Source organism: Sciurus vulgaris, assembly GCF_902686455.1.
Source record: "Sciurus vulgaris genome assembly, chromosome: 14".
Taxonomy (NCBI): domain Eukaryota; kingdom Metazoa; phylum Chordata; class Mammalia; order Rodentia; family Sciuridae; genus Sciurus; species Sciurus vulgaris.
In genome coordinates this window covers 78285028-78304054 of record NC_136475.1, presented here as the reverse complement: position 1 = coordinate 78304054, position 19027 = coordinate 78285028, and the positions used below count along the sequence as shown (strand labels likewise).

The 19027-nt window shown below is 50.5% G+C and overlaps 1 protein-coding gene across 5 annotated transcripts in view; it reads right to left on the bottom strand.

The window, feature by feature from the left end:
* OTOF (otoferlin) overlaps positions 1-19027 on the bottom strand; it is a gene marked incomplete at its 5' end in the record, with an annotated part of 86283 nt that overhangs the window by 49955 nt on the left and 17301 nt on the right. For all 5 annotated transcript variants that reach the window (XM_079110120.1, XM_079110118.1, XM_079110121.1 and 2 more), the window contains 2 exons: positions 1663-1762; positions 8106-8194. In XM_079110120.1, the coding sequence (XP_078966246.1) occupies positions 1663-1762; positions 8106-8194 (189 nt within the window). The remainder of the gene's footprint in view (positions 1-1662; positions 1763-8105; positions 8195-19027) is intronic.

Sequence of the window (19027 nt, the reverse complement as noted above, 5' to 3'; positions counted from 1 at the left end):
CAATCTACCCTGCCCAACAAATCAGGAGGAAGTAACATGCTTAAGGTCAGTTAGGAAATGCTGGAGCTGGGATTTGAGCTCAGGCTTCTGACTATAAGCCCCATGTCCTTTTCCCTGAGCCAATATGACCTCTCTTGTGTGATTGAGGATGTTGTGGGGGAACACGGTACCTGGTTTGGAAGCCCTAGGTCTCAGAGCTGCCTCTGATGTGGATCAGTTCTCTGACTTTGGACAAATCCATTCCCCTCCAAAACTTCAGCGTGGCCATCCATAAAATGGTAGGAAAGGTGAATGATGTATGGGCTAGATGATCTGCATGTCCTTTCCTCAGCTGAAATCCTAGAAATCCAGGCATGGCTGTGGTGTCTGCTGGTACCCCTGCTTCCTGGTTCTTTCTCATCTCCCCTCCCACACTATATTCTCTTCAAGCAGGCTGCCATTTTCTCCAAGCCCTCCATTCCCATGGGTGTCCATCATCTGTTCTGTATCACCTCTTCCCTTGCTGTGGTAGCTGAGACTCCACCCCCTGACTTCAAAAAGCCCATTCCTGCCCAAGGGCGAGAATGGCCTGGCTCAGAATGGTCTGGTTCAGAAGCCCCAGATGTTCTCCTTGTTCTCACAAGGAAGTGTGCTGAGACGCCAACCACAGTGGGAATTTCTGCCTCTCTGAGCACTCCTCAGAGAGGGCTCCTTTCCTTCTGGATCCTGAGGCTGCTGTCCTGCCCTCTGAGGCTCTTTCTAACAGTTACTACATAGAGGCATACATTATACAGGCCCCTGGAGGTGATGGGGGACCATTATACAGTCCCAATTTTACACATGAGTTCAGGAAATAACAGTTAACAATATCATTTTATTTATTTATTGAGCCCTTATTATCTGCTTACCTATATTAAACACTTCCTTTGTATTCTCATTTAATCCATTTAATCTTCAGAACAATCCTGTGAGGTGGATACCATACTTCTGCTCACTTTGCAGCAGACAGGTGCCCTGCCTAAGTCACAGTTGATTGGTGGCCTAACCAAGATTCATACCTGGAGCTGGGATCCTCACTGTCATGCCAAGTGCCCATGAGCATCCAGGAAAGAGCTGGAGGGAGACAGAGTGAGAACAGGGCCTGGGGGCCGGATGGCCAAGGCTTTACGCTCCTTTCTTAGGACATGTGTTAAGTGCTGGATGGTGTCACTAGTGCGTGTGTGCTCAGGCTGAAGTGCTGGAGTGTGATAAGCGGAGTGAAAAATGAGGTCCCTACCCTCCCGGTATGACTGGCCTTAGAGAGGAGCCAAGTCAGATGTTCAGAGCAGAGGAGCTGGGGGACCAGCAGGGCTCAATCTGACTTCAGATGGTGAGAGAAACCTCCTTAGTGATTCTGAAGGAGAATCCAAGTGGAAGGACTCAGTGGCGGAGAAGGAAGGACACCTCCCATCTCCCTTCCCCATCGCTGTCATTGTAGGAAGGTCTGGGGTGTCCATCCCACAGCGGATCCAGCACCAGCCGCCAGACTGAGTATCTCCAGCAGGTTCCTCAGTCTCTTCTGCCCACTGTGCCTTGCCATGCAGGTCCTCTCCAGACCACCGTATGTGTGGGGATGTGTGGGGGAGAGGGAGTGAGGCAGACCACCCCCATGACAGGAAAGTCCGGGACTCTGGTCAAACCCACCTTGATGATAGCATTGTTGTCATCGATCAGAGTATCCGTCACCTCCACGTGGTTCCCCTCCACCACCTTCTGCAGCACCATGCGGAAAGTCCCGATCAGCCTGTGAATGGCAAGGGGGCCTGGTGGCTTCACAGAAGAAGCCACAGTGAGGAGCAAGGGTAGTGAAAAGCTGGGAAAGAGACAGGTGGACTTGCTCAGGCCCGTGGCTGGTGCTGGAGATAATGGCCCAGGAGTCAGGGCCTGCCTGGTCCGTCAGCATGTCCAGGAGGGTACGTGACCCCTACAAATGTGTATGGTTGTATGTGTGAGACCTTTTTTCTCAGGAAAGTCTGAGGAGCAGAACACTGGGAAAAAGTTCACAGAATGCGACCAGGGTACGTGGGAGTGGGTTTCAGCTGAGCCTTTCCGGAGCAGCTTCCAGGGGCCTGTGTGGAGGCTTTGGGGAAGGACTGAGGCTCCTAGATACACAAACGACTCCTCCCTTCCACCTCTACAGCCATGACCGAGGCCAATATCACACCTTCATTCATCATCTGCCACCCCCAAGCTCCTCGAGGACCTCCGAGGACTTATGCCACTGCAGAAGCCCACGTTCCACCTGTGCAGTGGGGCACAGGCATGCAGCGTGGGATTAGGAGCACAGTGGTGGTCAGAGACTGGGGATTGAGACCCGGCTCACCCACTTACCAGTGAGGCGCCTGCCCCTAGAACTCACCTACATTCTCTGAGTTTCTGTTTGCTCCTAAGCCCAGCTAATGACCCCTATTTCACCAAATGGATGAGATGCTCTGTTGAAGTTCTCATCAGGTCCCTAGCATAGGCTCACAGTCCCAAAGCACTAGTCCTTGTATGTGCCGTGCCTCTATGCTGTGGACCAGGGTGAGGGATGTTTTCTCTTTTCTCCCTGTATTTTTTAACTGGCACATTACAGTCGTACATAATGGTGGGATTTGTTGGTACATATTTGTACATGTATACAATATAATAATATAATATGGCCAATATAATTCCCCAATAATTCCCCTTTCCTGCCCCTCTTCCCTCACCTTGGTCCCTTTCCTCTACTCTACTGATCATGAGATCCTCGCCCCCCACTGGTAGTGTTTTCTATGTCTGGCCCGTATTGGGTATTTTCCCACACACTTAGAAAACTCAATATGAGTTGGCTGAATTAATGAGCAACAGTGGGTGCCGTATAAATGTCCCTTTTGCCCTGGAGAGAGCAGGGTACTTAGAGAGATGAACTCACACCCCATTTCTGTAGAAGGGACAAAGACTCTGGGGACATGTACCATGTGTGAGAGCAGGAAGGCACCTGGGGGTCATCTGTGCTGCCCTTGGTTTATAGAGGAGGAGGGTGGGACTGAGAAAGTGAACGGGAACAGAATTAATTAATGACAAATCCGGCCAGGGCAGCATGTCTAGGAGGGTACTAAAGATGTGAGGGGAGGTGAGTGAAGTGAACTCTCAGATGATCTCCGACTTAGACGTGTTTGACGTCTGTACCATCCTGAGGTCTGTGCATGGAGGATGAACACTGATTTAAAAAAAAAAAAAGGTGGGGGAAATCCATCTGTGTGAAGAGGAAGTACAGAGAGCAGCCATGTTGAAGAAATAGGAAGTGTTTCCCTCCAGAGCTCGGAGCCCCATCTGCCAACTGACCCCCTCTCCCTGAAGGTGAAACTGTTTGCCACCCCCGCCCAAGTCTAAAACCTAACTGGGCTTTTAGCTTCTTCTCAGACCAGCGCCAAGGAAGACCCAGTCCCATCCTGGTATCTCCTCAGCTGGAGAAATGCCGGATGTATATTTCTGATGAGTATCCAGGTGACATTGATGCTGCAGCTTGGGGTACACAGTTGAGAATCTGCCTACTCTCACCCTTTGACTGACTCTTCAGGTCATTCCACCAGGACCCGCTGCATGCTGGAACTCAGGCACATCTATTCCCATCTTTTCAGGCCCAAGAACAGCCAAGGTAGTTCCCCAGGATCAGCAGAGGTACTGCAGTGTGACAAGACACCCCCAGGGGGCAGGAAGGAGCTGTTCACCTGCAGGTGCTCAGAGAAGCCTCGGGTGCCTTCCGGGCTTCCCTTGCTTGAGTCTCAGACCTTAGACTTGGGAGGGGCCTGAGAGGACAACTTGTTGAGCACTGGTATCTGAAGCAGCCTCCCTGACGAGGCTTTCAAGTCTCTGCTGGACACACTGGTGATGGGGACCAGGACCTCACTACTCCAGGTGGCTCCCACTGCTGGGCCACTCTCCCCTGCCTTCATCACACCTCAGGAGGCCTGAGGCCAGTCCCAACCCTGCCTACACCCTGTCCACATGTAGACTAAGTGGCCAGTATTGGTTGTGGAAAGAGCCGTGGTCTGGAGTCAGCCACAGAATCTAAGGGAGATTCTGCCACCAGGCAATTGTATGATTTCTGGTTTGTGCTCCAGCCTCTCTGCAGGTCACACCACCTGCTTCACTGGAGGGTGATGCAGAGACACTCCCTTGAGGTGGGGCAGTGGGGAGTGGGGTTGGCATCTGGAGGGCCCAGGCAAGTTTGCAGGCTGGACTCTGGCAGCAGATCCAGGCTGCCCCTGACCCTCCATCTCTGCCCAGCCACACAAGCCTGCATAGCCTGGCTGCCGACTGGAAGCTGGGACTGTGACACTATGAGCTTGCATCTTCAGGGGGATCAACTCGCCACACCTCCAGGGAGTGACCTGAGGTTTTTAACTCCTAAGAGCCCCTCCCAAATAAAAATAATATTCTTTGAAATGGAGAGTTGACTGTATCTGCATCTTTCATAAAATATTAAGAAAAGCACTTTTATAAAATGTTGCTCCTTTTACAGGTCTGTAAGTTACCATCTAAGCAAAAACAGGGTGCTTGCTATGAAAACACAGCTTTAAAACAGCTGGAATGCCACCCTACGCCCTCCTCTGCAGACATTCCCTGGGGAAGAAGCAGGGCCAGATGGGGCAGGGAGGCCCCGGGCTCCTGCCCTTGTGGCAACCCTAGAGCTACTCTGTCCACCCAGCTGCCTTTTGGGTAGCCTGGCCTCAGACACAGCAGGGTCTCTCTCCTCTGGGTGGGTCAGCACAGGACAGTGACACCCAAGGCAATGGAGGAAGGGTGAGCTTATCTACCCCTTGGACAGCAGGGTGATTTCCTGCAAGTGGAGGTAAGAGGCCATTTGGTCTGTGAGAAGGAGCACTGGCCAGGGCTCAGGAGGCCTGGGTTGAAGACCCAGCTCTGCCCTGAACCTGTTGTGTGACTGGGCAAGGGCCCTCTCTGGGACTGTTTCCCCCAGCTGTTTGGTGAAGGATCTGGGAGCTAACCTCATGTCCTCTGCAACTTCCCTTATGTGGCCCATTCAAGTCACCCATCGCGAAGAGGGCACTCATCCTGGAAGACCACATGGATGGGCCTGGCTGACAGGGCAGGGCCAGGGTTCTCAGGTAATTGGCCAGTAGGGGAGGAGACCTTGGTGTAGATAGGTCTATAGACTGACCACAATAGAGCAGCAACTGGGCACCAGAATCCTGTCAATAATTCATTGTGTCCCCTGGGAGCCGGTGTCAAGTGCCCTGGGCTCAGCCAGGCCTCCACTGTGCTCCTGGCTTCTGAATTATTCAGGGACCCTGGTATCCTCAGCAGCCAGGAGGCTGGCAGTTGGGCCAGGCCAGGGCCCCTCCAGATCCTGGACAGGCAGAGTAGGATGCCCAAGAACTCCGAACCCAACACCTCATCCTCCTGGGAAGCTCAAGTGTCCTGGAAGGAAGCCCTTGTTCCAAGCAGGGCCAAGCAGACATGGAGGACTCCTTGTCTGGAACTAGGACGCTTCCTTCCTCTCCACCATGTCTCCATCTCTCAGCAATCCCTAGACCACCAGGTGGGAGCCAGGTGGGCCTTTTCTTTGGCTCTAGGAAATAAACCCAGGATCGGGAGCTGTGAGCCCCACCTGACTCCAAGCACCCTCCCCACAAGCTGGCTCAGGTGAGGATAGACCTGTGTCTACACAGGGCCATCTTTCCTTAGTCCTGTCCTAACTCTCAGCCAACAGTGTCCTGGACGTTCTATGGGTTTCTGAGAAAAGGCAGGACCTCTCATCAGGCCCAGGACCCCCCCCCCCCCCCCCACTGTGTGTTTCCCTGTTTTCTCTTGGGTAGGGACAGGAAGGGGAGGGGAGGGAGGGAAGAAGGATGGGAAGCAGAGTCCCTTCAGTCTTCCCTCTTTCAACACTAAGGACACCTAAGCGGAGCCTTAAGTTCCAGCATGTCCACTGTGTGGTACAGTGAGACTTGCCCTGGCTGAGCTCTAAGGCTCCTGGATGCTCTGCCATCTGTAGACTGTCCCTGTTGGGGTTCCTGATTGCCCTTCCTGACACTCAGCTTCTGAATCTTCCTCCTCCACATCCACTTGGTCTGCATTGGACCCTTCTCTTGTTCTTGTGACTCCTGTCTTCATAGGTCACTTGGGTATCTCAGTCCAGGCAAGAAGGCCATGCTTTATCTTGGGGTCCCTGGACAGGTGTCTCTCACCAACCTTTCTTGTAGACACCAGAATGCTGTAACCCCCTTGAAGGCAAAGAGGAGGCCTCTGTGCCCTAGATATCTTCCCTGTAGCCCTGCCAGCAGCCCAGAAATGCCCATGCACTCAGAGATCTCGAGGGATCCTAATAAATCTCACAGAACCAAATACTCCCCACAGCCCATGAAGTCCAGCCCTTCCTGACTCAGACATCGGCTCTTCAATGTGATCTGCTCTGGGCTCACCCTTTCCCTGTGTTGGGGAGCTCCAGAGACGGCGTGTTGGTCAGAGAGCTCTGGCTATCCTGCCATCTGCTTCCCTCCAGCAAGGTAGCCTGGCCCGTATTTTGCCTCTAGGCACATGCTTTTCTTTCCTTGTCCCATGGCAAAAAACCTTACGCTTAGGGCCTGTACCTCAATCCCTCGTTTTGGCACCTCTAATGACTGGCAAAGTGTCTGTCTGGTATTTGTTCAGTAGATGTTTGATGATGACTGGCTGCATGAATAGATAGATAGGTAGATGGATGGATGGGTGGATGGATGGGTGGATGAATGGATGGATAGATGGATGGGTGAATGGATGGATGGGTGGATGGATGGATGGGTGGATGGATGGATGGATGGATGGATGGACAGATGGATGGGTGAATGGATGGATGGATAGATGGATGGTTGGGTGGATGGATGGGTGGATGAATGGATGGATAGATGGATGGGTGAATGGATGGATGGGTGGATGGATGGATGGGTGGATGGATGGATAGATGAGTAGATGGATAGGTGAACAGGTGAATATGTCCTCTATGATCTTCTCCTTTGGGTTTGCATCTGCTTGCCATAAGGCAAGGTTTAAAGTCCCTTTCCTCCTAGGCGACCACAGGTGTTGCCTATTGGAGTTCTCTGGAGCCAATATAAGAGAGTGCTCAGATTGAACTACTTCTACCAAGATGACCTAGAATTTGGTTAGTTCTTTTTGGTTTGTACTGTCCTCCCACTGTTGAGTCACACTGAGCCCTCACTGAGCTAATGTCTCCACACCTTTTGGGGCATATTGCAGTTAAGACATGACCTCCTCCAGCTTATATAAGAGCAATTAATTTTTGAATTCAAGATTAAGTTTTGAATCCAAACTTTACACTTCTTCTGTTTAACCACCTTTCTAAACTGTTCAAATCCTTCTGAATTCTGCTCGTCACATGGAGGAAAAGGTGGAAACTACTCTGATGGGACAGCTTGTAGTGACAACGCTCATGTGGTGGGTGTGCTTCATTCCTGGAATGAAAGCTCTCTGAGGGCAGCGCCTAGTTTTGTGCCTGACACAAAAGAGGTGCTGAGTAAACATTTGTTGAATGAATGAATGAATGACTCTCTCTTATTTCATCCTCAGAGCTGTCTTTTGAGGTAAATGTCACATGAAGACACTGAACTCAGAGGGGTTATGGAAGCTACCCAGGGTCACACAGTAGATGACTGAACTGGGATCATAGATCAAGCTTGTCTTTTAAACTACCAGCCAAACTGCTTCACAGCTTCTGTGAGACAAGTTCATTCTCAAGGTCGCAGATGGTCCGAGGGAGGAAGTTCATTATCAGCCATTTTGTCTTCAGCTTCTCTGATGGGCTAATGTCTCCCCAGTACAGAATAGAGAGGGAGTTTAAGGAAAAGGACAGGAAGCTTGGGTGGGGCTGGGGATAGGAGGGTGGACAGGAGGGTGAGGTGCTCTTGGCTGACAATGGTCACTCTGAAATGGGGTCCTCTGTGGACAGCATGAAGGAGCAGAATGGCAAGTAGAGACCAGCCCAAGACATCTTTGGTTTTTGAAGATCTATCCAGGGCAGGCCGGGGGTGCAGGTCCCAATTTTGAGCCCAAAGAGAGGGTCGTCAGAGGAGCAGGGCAGGCCCCCAACCCCACCCCACACTTACTTGTTGCTGAAGACTTTGCTGTAGTTGAAAATCTGAATCTCGAGCATCTCGGTTCTGTCAATGTTGCTGGCCACCGGCCACCGGAACGTCTAGGGAGAGAGGGACAGCTGTGGCCTTGGGTAGAAATAGCAGGTGGGGGTGTGGAGTGTGGGAGGGGCCACCAACAGCCAGCCTGCCCCTCACAGGGGTCCAGGGCTCCCTAGGGACAGACACTCAGCCCGACTCTCCATCCTTACAGCCACCTCCCAGGTGTTGGGACCACTTCTCTTCCACAGATGGTGCTCAGAAAGGTTTGGGGAGCTGCCCAAGGTCAGGAGGGCAGTGAAGAACCTCAACCTGACCAGGACTTCTGACTCGGACTCCAGGGGGAGGGCAGAGACTGTGGGTGTGACCCTGGCTTTGGTGTGTGCTGCCTGGACTTAGGGGCTTCCAGATCTCTCCCAGCAGACCCATTCTGACCAGCGTAGAACCTGCCCTGGCAGACCAAACCACCCCTCATTGTGGCAGTGGGGACAAGCTTTGGCTATTTAGTGTTATGAGGATCAGACCCACAGCTGTCCCCAACGCACTGTTTCCAGAGGCTTCCTTGCCCTTGGAGTCTTCCCTAAATCAATGAAAATGATGAATAGGAACTTGGGTGGGATTTTTCTCACTGCCCTAGGAGTGGCAGCAAGGGCTCAACACAGGCCAAGAGCCAATGATCAGCAGGGCTTCCTCAAAGGCCCTGCTACCCCTGGGACAGCAAAGAAGACTGGGGGAGGGGAAGGTAGACTTATGTCCTGAGGGCTGTGTTCTTGTGGTGTCCCCTGGAGAAATGGCTCACAGAGATTGGGCGCCTGCAAGAAAGACAGCCTGACATGCAAGTTCCCAGTGGCCTCTGCCTTGGCAGAGAGCCAGCTGGTCCTTCGCTGAGCCTCTCAGGGGACCCACAGAGCAGTGAGGGCAGGAACCCAGGGCACCTCATTGGGTGTGGCAGATGTGTGGTTTAGACTCTGTGGGCCAAGGGGGCGCTCAGCCACCTGATGGCACTCTCTCCAGGGGCTTCCTACTAGATGAGGGGTCCTCAGCTCAGAGGAGGCTGTGGGGATATATCCCCAGAGCCAGGAACTGGATGGGGTGGAACCAGGTCTCCTAAGTTGTGATCTGTACCACGAGGCAGGCCACTCAGGTGTCCCAGAGAACCCACCTCACAGTGTCGACAAAAAGCCAGCATTTGCAGCCCTGCTGTGCTGAAGGCACCCAGAGTGGTCGGAGCTTATCAGAGAAGCCACCACACCACAAGGAGGGGCTGAGTCTGTGGCAGAGACCCAGAATGATCTCATCCTGCTACTGGGAGGAGATTGGAGGGTCTGAGCGGGGTCACCCACTCCACATCTGGAACCCCACTCACGAGAGATGGGGAGGAGGACGGGTGGAAACAGGTGCTGGGCTGGGGTGTATACTCTTCCTGGCTGGACTTTGGATTACCAAAATGTCCCCAGGGCTTGGAGGGCTGCTCAGTGCTGTTGGGAAATGGTTTCAGGGGGATTTTGACAGGTGGGAGGCAGTACCTTTTTAAGTTTTCTTACATCCTTTCCAATTCAGCCTGTTCAATATGCCAGCAATACATCATAGCCATGGCAGTAAGAGTTGCCATCTCTGGAGAGCTCTTCATTGTGTGGGGTCTGAAGTGTTTGTGAGCACTAATTCATTTAGTCTTTATAACAGCCCAAGAGGCCAGTAGAGCTTTCTCTGTTTTATGGACAGAAACGCTGGGGTTCAGGGAAGTGGTGTGATGTGGAGACGGCCAGTAGCTGGGGGCGAGGGGAGCTGGCTTCTTAGAGCCCAGCCTGCAGGCTCGCCATTTCCAAAGCTGGGCTTTGCTCTTGCAAATGGTGGACCTGGAGGGCTGGGGGCACACTGGGCCAGTCTGGCAGGTGTGTGCAGGCCTGTTGCAGGAAATGGCCTTCCTAACACCTCCCTTCAGGACTGATGTGGGCATGAGAGGGAGGGAGCTGCAGCGGAGGGAGGGTCCTGCGACTCCAGCCACAGGCCTCGTTAAGCAGCTCCGGCTCCTGCTGTCTGGTGCTCTGGCAGGCAGGTCGACATAATGAAGCAGCTCCGATGGGGCTCCAGGGAAATAAGGCGGCTGTGGAAAGCCCAGCTCATTAGCTCAGGGAGGGGAGAGTGCTGGGGATCCACGAGATTGGGTTCCCTTGGAATGAAGCGGGCAGGGCTGACCGATCCCCCCAGGGGCTGCTGGTGGAATTTGGTATTGAAGGAGCGAAGGAACAGGAAGAAGTGGAGATGCTGGAGGAAATGGCGCCGTGGAGGGTAGCGGCCTAACTAGGCGAGTGAAAGCCAGAGTGGCAGTGGAGTCGTTTCCAGGAAATGACGGGGCCAAGGGGACTCATCAGGGAAGCTCCTGGGCGCAGTTTAGTGGACAACAGCTGGTGGGGACCCTTGGGCCCATCCATGGGCCAGCTTGCCAAGTTAGCATGGGGTCAGGAGCCCTGGGTAGGAAGGGACAGCCCAGGGAGCCTATCTGGATGTTGGCACCTGGAGACTTTAGAAACTTACTTCCAGGAGGGAGCCCCACCAGGAGGTGCAGGGCCAGGGGCCCACGTCCTCAGAAGTCTCTGGAGTAAGAGGAGACCAAGTCCTCAGAGGGTCAGGAAGCCTGCTTACCTCTGACTGCGTCCCCCTCTTACCTGCTCTCCGCCTCCTCACTTTCCCATCTCCCCATTTTTTAGCCACACTCTTCTTTCTGCTCATTTCCCTATTTTCCTTCCCTCTCTCTGTTTTTCTTCTGCTTTTTTCTCCTCAGCACATCCATTTTATCTTACATCAGTTTCTCCGTCTCTTTCTCTCCCTCTCAGTGGTTCCCACTCCTAACTGCGTTTGAATGATTCCCAGAAGTTTTTAAAAGTCCCCAGGAACAGGCCTGCAGACTGGCTGAAGTGGAATCTCTGGGTGGGGTCAAGGTGCCAGTATAGTGCTTGCTGTTACATCATGTGACACAGTAAGGAAGCCCTTACCAGATACTGAGCAGATGTTGGCACCAGGCACTTGGATTTTCCAGCCTTTAGAATGGAGAGCCAAATAAACCTCTATTCTTTATAAATTATCCTGTCTCAGGCATTTTGTTGTGGCATCAAAAAATGGACTAAGATAAATATCTACCTCACAGGGCTGTTGAAAGAACCAATACAATCACACAGGTGACAGGATTTTGTAACTAACACAGCACTACAGAGATGGAGGCATTATTTCTTTGTTTTTTCCTGTGGGACCTCTGTACATGTCTCACACATCTCCCTGGTGCTTCTTCTCCCTCACTTTCTGACACTTCATCTGCCTAGGCCTGTCAATTTCCCCTGATTTCATTTCTCATTATATTGTTTTTGCTGCTACTTCCTTTCTACCAGCTGGGGTGATGTGTACACACAGGGGCAGAGAATGAACAGGACGAGAATGGGAGTTTGGGGGTTTGGGACCTCCTGGGGAGCCTGGTTCCCTGCACCCCTCCCCCCAATGCTATTTAACTCCTGAACCACTTGATTGAAGGAAAAGGGCTTCTGAAGGAAGGTCTCCATTTTTGTGCTATTCAGAGCACTGTGCACTAGTGACAGGCTCATAGCAACACAGCAAAGACACAGGAAAGGGAGGAGCCCAAGGGTGCAGTGCTGGTTGGTGGCAGAGGTAAGACTGGAACCCAAGTCTCCAGAGCTTGGCTGTGGGCTAATTGCACTCTGCTGGGGCTTCTCCTGAGGCTGACTCAGAGGGCCTTCTGGTTCTGGCCATCCTTCTAGATTGTCAGCCACAACATTTGCTCATTGAGTGCTGACGAGGCTCTGCACTTTACACATTATATTGAATTGAACCCCCACTTACAGATGAGGAAACTGACTCAGTGAGGTTTTGCCCAAAATAAGTGGCCATACAGCTTAGAAGTTAAGACAAGAGCCAGGGCCCCAGGTTCAAGTCCTGGCTCTGCCACTTAACAGCTATGTGATCTCAAGCAGGTTTCCTTGCCTCCCAGTGTCCTCGTTTGTAAAATAGGTGAGAGTATCACCTAACCCTGGGCACAGGGGAGACCCTGAAAGAGCTGTGACTGTGGTGCTCTCTGGATCCTAGGTTGGCCCCATGGCTGACTTTGGCCAATAGAACATGGTAGACATGTTACAGTGTGGTTCCTAGAATCTCCATTTTCACCCTCTTGGAAGACAGTGACATGTAAAAAAGTCTAGGCTACCCTGCTGGAGGGAGTCCCTGAGAAGAGAGTACCTAGAGGATGAGGCCGTGAGGTGGAGACCCAAAGTCTCATCCCTAGATGACAGCGGCACCCACAGAGCTCCAGTTGCACACCACATGGGGTAACCACCCAGTTCAGCCTAACCAACCACAGGATCATAAGCAATACTCAAATGTGGATTGTGTCAGTCACGGGGGCAGAGCTGAAACCCAGGTTTTACTCTGGTTCATTGGAGTCTCCCCACACCTATCACAGGGCCTGGTACAGAGTAGACACTCTGCAAACAGGTCCCAAATGACAGACCCAACTGCTGTGCTGCTCCTCACTCGTGGAGTGCTTGGCAGGCTAGTGTACCTCTCTCTAAAGTGAGGGTGATGCAACAGGATGCACTTTTTGGGGTGACCATGAGGTTGGCCAAGTGCTCAGCCCAGAGCTGGCACATCGTGAGTTTCCAGTCAACAGAGCAGTTTATTATAATGGTTGTGATCATGATGCTCATTCCAGAAACTGAAGCCAGACTTGGTTTCTTGGTGACAGACACTGCCAGGTTGTAGGTTTGTGGGCACAGGAGGCACTTCTCCAGCCTGGGCAGCACCAGTGTGATTCTGTGGCCACTGCTGAGGGTGGTATATTCTATTTTGGGGATTCCCTGAAAATGGATGGCCTTGAGATGGAGTCAAAGAAATCCAGCCTGTCATCTAAGGTCCCACTCCATCTCAGTCCCAAGATGTGTGCCGGGTACTGCCAGAGGAGTCAGGTAGCAGTTAAGCCAAACACTGCTGCTCCATATGTTGCAAGCCAGTGAGCCCCATTCTGGGCCACATGTTACTGAGCACCTTCTGCATGCCAGGTCCTATGCATGACACTATGTGGGATGTGGGGATGCAGGAGTGTTTCTCCATCTTGGGGATGCTTCTGGATAGTTCTGGAGACAGACACTAACTTGAAATAGCAGTCTGCAATAGGACCTTTGGCAGGAGTAGGGAGGTGGGTATTAGGGAAAGAGGATCTCTGCCAGGAGAGGTCTCAGGAGCACTTCAAGTGTCCAGTCATGACCCAGTTCACCAGCTCCAGGCTCAGCCCTGACCTGACTGCTGCTGGCCAAGGTGCAGGGTTCCACCTCCTATCAGCCCCAGGGATCTGGGGCTCTGCAGACAGGTGTCCCTGATGTGCATGGAGAATGACCTGGATTGTGCAGCTTGACCACTGACCAGGCCTGGAATTGTCCTCAACCAGCAAGATAGCATCCTTAGGGGATTGTCCTCTGTTTGCAGGGTGGCATTAAGATGTGTTGCAAAGGCGCAGGGTGTAATGGAAGGAGATGGTCCTGGGCGCTGGAAGGCCTGGGTTCAAGTTCCAGTCTGCTTGTCCTCTACTGCCATGGGCAGCTCCTTTCATCCCTCTAGACCTGCTTCTTCCACTGCGAAACAAGGGGGTTAACCTAGGTGGCCTTGAAGGCCCTTTCAAGTGATCATGTCTGTGCCTTGCCTATGTCTTAGCTTGCCAGGCTAAAGCTAAGAGCTTTTCCATCCTACCAGCTCTTCTGAGCCCTGTACACCTGAGCAGAGGCCTGTGGTGACAGGTGCCAGTCCAGCAGATGGCCATGCTTTCCTTCATGCTTTTATTTGGCAATCTTCTCCCAGTTCCAGGCTAGGTGCCAGCCAATGATGAAAAGATCGGCATATTCCTGCCCCCAGAGAGCTTATAGCCCACAATTTCTACGTGTGAACAGAAATAAGCAGATGGGGCCAAGTCCCTTCCTCTGCCACCCCCAGGCTGAGGTCATCTCCCTCCCCTGGACTCAGAGGCCCATGGTCCATCTCTATCTGTACTGGTTCCATCTTCCTGCTGGGATGTGCTCCTTGGGATAGGACTGAGTCCTGTCCATTTTGCAAATGTCCCTAGGCTCTGGAATCAGATACACTTGGGCTCAAATCCTGGAGTGGTTCCTTATGACCTAGATGATGGCCACTTGGTGAATTATAGTGAATATAATTCTCTGGCAAAGCTCTCAGTCCTACTTGGCTTGTACTAAGTGCTCAGTAAATAGCAGGGGCTCTTATTATCATTGCTCAAGTACCATTGCTAATCCGGCCTCTCCTGTGGGGTCTGGTCCACACAGGGCCTCTGTTGGTGCCAAACCAGACCAGCTTGAGTGAGAGCACCTGCTCTCCTAGGCCACAGAGGCTGAGTCTCCCTCCCTCTCGGTTTCTCCACAGTTGTAGGTTAAATGGAGGATCTCAAGTTCCAGCCTCCGGGAAAGGGGACACCCAGGCTCTCTTTCCACCCACTGTTGTAGGAGCATTGTCTTTCTTCCAGCCACCTCCTGCCCACTCAGGTTGCTTAGCCCTGTAACAGCCCTCAGCCCTGTCTGAGAGAGAAGGGGACCTTTTCCAGGCTTCTTCTGGAACCACTGACAGGCCGGTTCTTCTAGGGGGCAGCCAGGGAGTATAGGACTTGCCTGCCTGGAGCCCAGGCGCAGCTCCAGGCTCTCCTCAGCGATGGGAGTTTGCCTCCCCTGCCTGGTGGGACGTGCCTGGTTGACTACTGGTGGCCAGACCGTGGGCCGCCTCTCAGAGGGATAAATGGAGGCAGGGGGCATGTGGAGGTCCCAGCAGGGCCAGGCAAGCCCCGGGGTAGTTTTCTATTGCTGTATCCTGAGAAGGCTTTGGATCTAATCTCGGTGTGGACTTAGAATCCTAGCTTTGCCATGTCCACTCTGTCACCTTGTGAAGCACCTTCTCTCTGAGCCTGAACATCATTATCTGTGAATTCTCGTGGGCACTGGATAGAAGAATGGCTCAGGAAGCAGCAAGATGCTGCTGCAGAGGGGCGGTTGCAGTCTTCCGGTGGGGACCCCCCCAATGGGGAGGGTGGGAAGACTGTCAGTGCTTCTGTCACAGCTCCCTGGTTCCTGCTCCTCCTGGTGGTCGCTATGCACTGCCCCAGAGGAGGTTGCATTCCTGAGCTCTGGGATGGAACATGCATCTTTATCCAGGGTGTCTCTACCCTGGGCCTGGCACCCCTTAGATGGTCAGGCATGGTCCCATGCAGAGACTCAGGAACACCAGAGACAGTCTCCACCTGATCTGTGCTGGGCAAGAAGGACACGGTGATTAACTCTGAATGTCATGTTTATCTGCAGCTCAGGTGTCCCGGGTGCAGTACATGGAAAAGGGTGGCCGTGCCCTTGGAAGGGGTATCAGGTTGCTTGCGGCTGGAGTCTTGGCTGACCTGTCCCCTGGGAGCCTCAGAAGGAGGGAGTTGGATGCTACACCTGGCTGATTAGGGGGCAAAGGCCTGGGAGGCAGGCCTGTGAGGAGCCAGGCCAGGCTGGTGCATCTTCACCAACAAGCTGCTCTCCTCCCTGGGGCCCTGACTGAGGAAACCAGAGCGGGACGGGAGTGGGCCTGTTGTGTAACAGGGCAAGCCCGAGGCCTCTTGCAGGCTGGCTCGTGGGCAGTGACGGGTCCTGTATCCTAAGCATCCCTCCTTTGGTTCGTCATCTCAGAGAGACTTCATACTCACACTTAGCAGCTTTTGACACATGTATCTGAGACTGAAAGCCACAGCCAGGGTGGGGAGACGGCAAGGACGGAACACTCCTTTAGCTCTGGTGATTCACTTTAAACAAGGAATCCAGCTGTCCCTGGGGCCTGTACCCATTTGGAAGACAGCTGCAGCTGTGCCCCTCGATGCTCCTGAGCTCAAGTGAGAAGGTCAAGGCCTTGCTTTCCCTTTGATCAGCTCTGGGTCTGTAGGCACAACTGCACTGTGTGGCTTGGGCCCAGGGGCAGGAGAGACAGCTAGTTCTGCATGACTCCTCGACCTGGAGGCTCAAGTCTGCCATGAGGTCCTTCTCTGCCCAAACAGAGCCAATGTGCGAGGCAAAGCCCAGGAAGAAGAGGTCAGTTATTCTGGGGTCAAAATGGTGACTTAGGACTGCCAGCTTTTGCCTCAAAGTTAACCCAGAGAAATCACAGTAGCAAAGGGAGATATGGGTTCTAGAAAGCAATAAACAGATGAGAGAATGTGTAAACCCAGGAGACCCCAGGCTAGGTTGATGTCTGGGTTGACTGGAGGGTATCTGGTGAGGGTCAGAGGTGTGGGAAAGGTCAGGGTGGGAATAGCTCTGTAAGTTCCCTGGCGTCCCTTGGATCACTCTGCCTGTCCCTTCACTGATAAAATGGTGGCAACAGCCCTGCTGGGGTGAGGACCCAGAAAGATAGGTATTGACAGACCAGAGCTCACATCTGCTCTTATGGAACCCACAGGACAGCTGGTTAAAAATCTAGACTATTGCCGGGTGTGGTAGTGCATGCCTATAATCCCAGTGGCTTGGGAGGCTGAGGCAGGAGGATTGAAGTTCAAAGCCAGCCTCAGCAAAAGTGAGGCACAAAACAACTCAGTGAGAGCCTGTCTCTAAATAAAATAAAATATAGGGCTGGGATGTGGCTCAGAAAGTTCTTCAGAAATTGTGAAGAAAAGAACTTTGAACCTAGAATTTTACATCTAGTGAAACTCTCAAGCTTGAAAAAATAAGAAAACATTTACAGATCTTTAGAAGGCATGCCACAAAATCACAAACATTTCTGGAAGAAATACTCAAATGAGAAACAAATCCAAGGGAAGCTCCCAGAGATCTGAGGAGTAAAGGGACCAGATCTCAGTGAAGACTGTGGTCTTAAGGAAGAAGAAGGCTGGGACAAATAAAAAAAGAGGAGGCCACACATCAAAATTCTAATCTAGACAATGTGGGCATGAGAGGGTGGACTGAGGTGGGGAAATCAAAGTGGCATGAGAGCATATTTAAGTATATATGTTAGTGGGAAATTATATTATGTATTATATATATCCTATGCATTATTACATATGACTATTATATGTATCATAGATATTGTATATGATTCTGTGAGCTATCAACAGGGTCAACAGGGTTGACCCAACAGGGTTTTCTGACTTGAAAACGAAAATAAAATATACAATTTTTCAACTAACAGGAGAAAACCTGATCTCTCAGTGGTAAGCTAGAAAAGAGAAGAAGAGAAACAAGCAAACTAAAAGTACAGCTAATGGAAAATAGAAAATAAGATGGGGTCCTAAATTGACCTGATGGTAACAGTAATTGTAATAAATGGAAATAAGTAAAACTCATCAAATGAGAGACAGAAGCACTCATATTGGGTAAAAGAAAATGAGATCTAATAACACATATCCTAATAAGATTCACTTATAAATCAAAATAAGCTGAGATAGCAATATTAATATGACAAAATAGAAATTACTGAGAAAAAGGTCATCAGGGACAGGAGAGATGTTATATGCCACCAAGCGGAAACATAGCCAAGAAGACAGAGCCCCCGGGGATGCACTGGTAACTAATGATACAGTTTCAAAACACACCAAGCCACAGCTAAGAGAACTGTGGGAGAAATAGAGATCAACAATTGTAGCCGTAGATTTTATTATAATTGTTTCTGAAACCAATAGTCAAGCTGAGAAAGTTAAGCATAAAAATTAAAGAATCAAATGATATAATTAATAAATGAGTTTATATAAGCTCTAGCTTATATTGAGCTACATAGAGAACTCTATGCTGAACCCACCCCTTTTAAGCAGAAGGAGCATTTGTGACCATGAATTAGGCCATAATAGAAGTTGAATAATTTCCCAGAGATCAATATTACATACACTAGAGTCTTTGATCATAATGCAATAAAACTAGATATGGGGCTGGGGTTGTGGCTCAGTGGTAGAGCGCTTGCCTAGTATGTGTGTGAAGCACTGGGTTCGATTCTCAGCACCACAAGTAAACAAATAAATGAAAGTCCACCAACAAGTTAATGCAAGAAGAAATAGATAAATTGAAAAAGGAGTCAAAGAGCTTTACTCCCAAAACAGTCCAGACTTGATGTTTTTACATTTGAATCTTCCAAAATGTCAAGAAGAGTAATTCCTCTTCTGTGTTGTTCCAGAATTTCTAGAACATCGTGAACCTTTTCTACAAAAATCCTAGTAAAAATATTTGTTAAGTGACTCTAACAGTGTATTAGAAACTAAAGCATTATAAAATAAACTAAAGGAATGAAATCATGATTGTTTCAATTGGACAGGAAAATACTTTGATAAGGTTTGACAATGCTTTATGAAGAAAATTCTTAGTGAAATGGTAAGATAAGGTTAGATATTGAAATCCTACTATGACAATTGCATTCGATGATCAAACTTTAGATGCATTTATACTCTTTCATTTTGAGAACACATTACTCTTTAATATGGAACTAGAGATCAGGTCCAAGGTTCTACAGAAAGACAAGGAAGTTAGGGAGGTAAAGATGAGACAGGAGAGGACAAAACATTTCTTTTGTAGATTTCTTTTGTATGATATATCATATGCATAAGATAAGCAAAATCAATAAACAAATTATTAGTATCAATAAGCATTCAGCAAATTTGCCAGAAAAAAAGAGGGACTTAGAAAAAAGTCAAAACCATTTCTCTATGCCAACGATAATCAACTAAAAAATGGTAATAAAAGTAAAGATTCACAATATCATCAAAACCATAAAGTATCTAGGAAATAATTAAGACTACATAGGATTTCCATGTAGAAAACTCAAAATCCTAGTAAAGCCTAATAGATCATTTGAATAGATGACTTAATATTACAAATGCCCAACAGCATTCT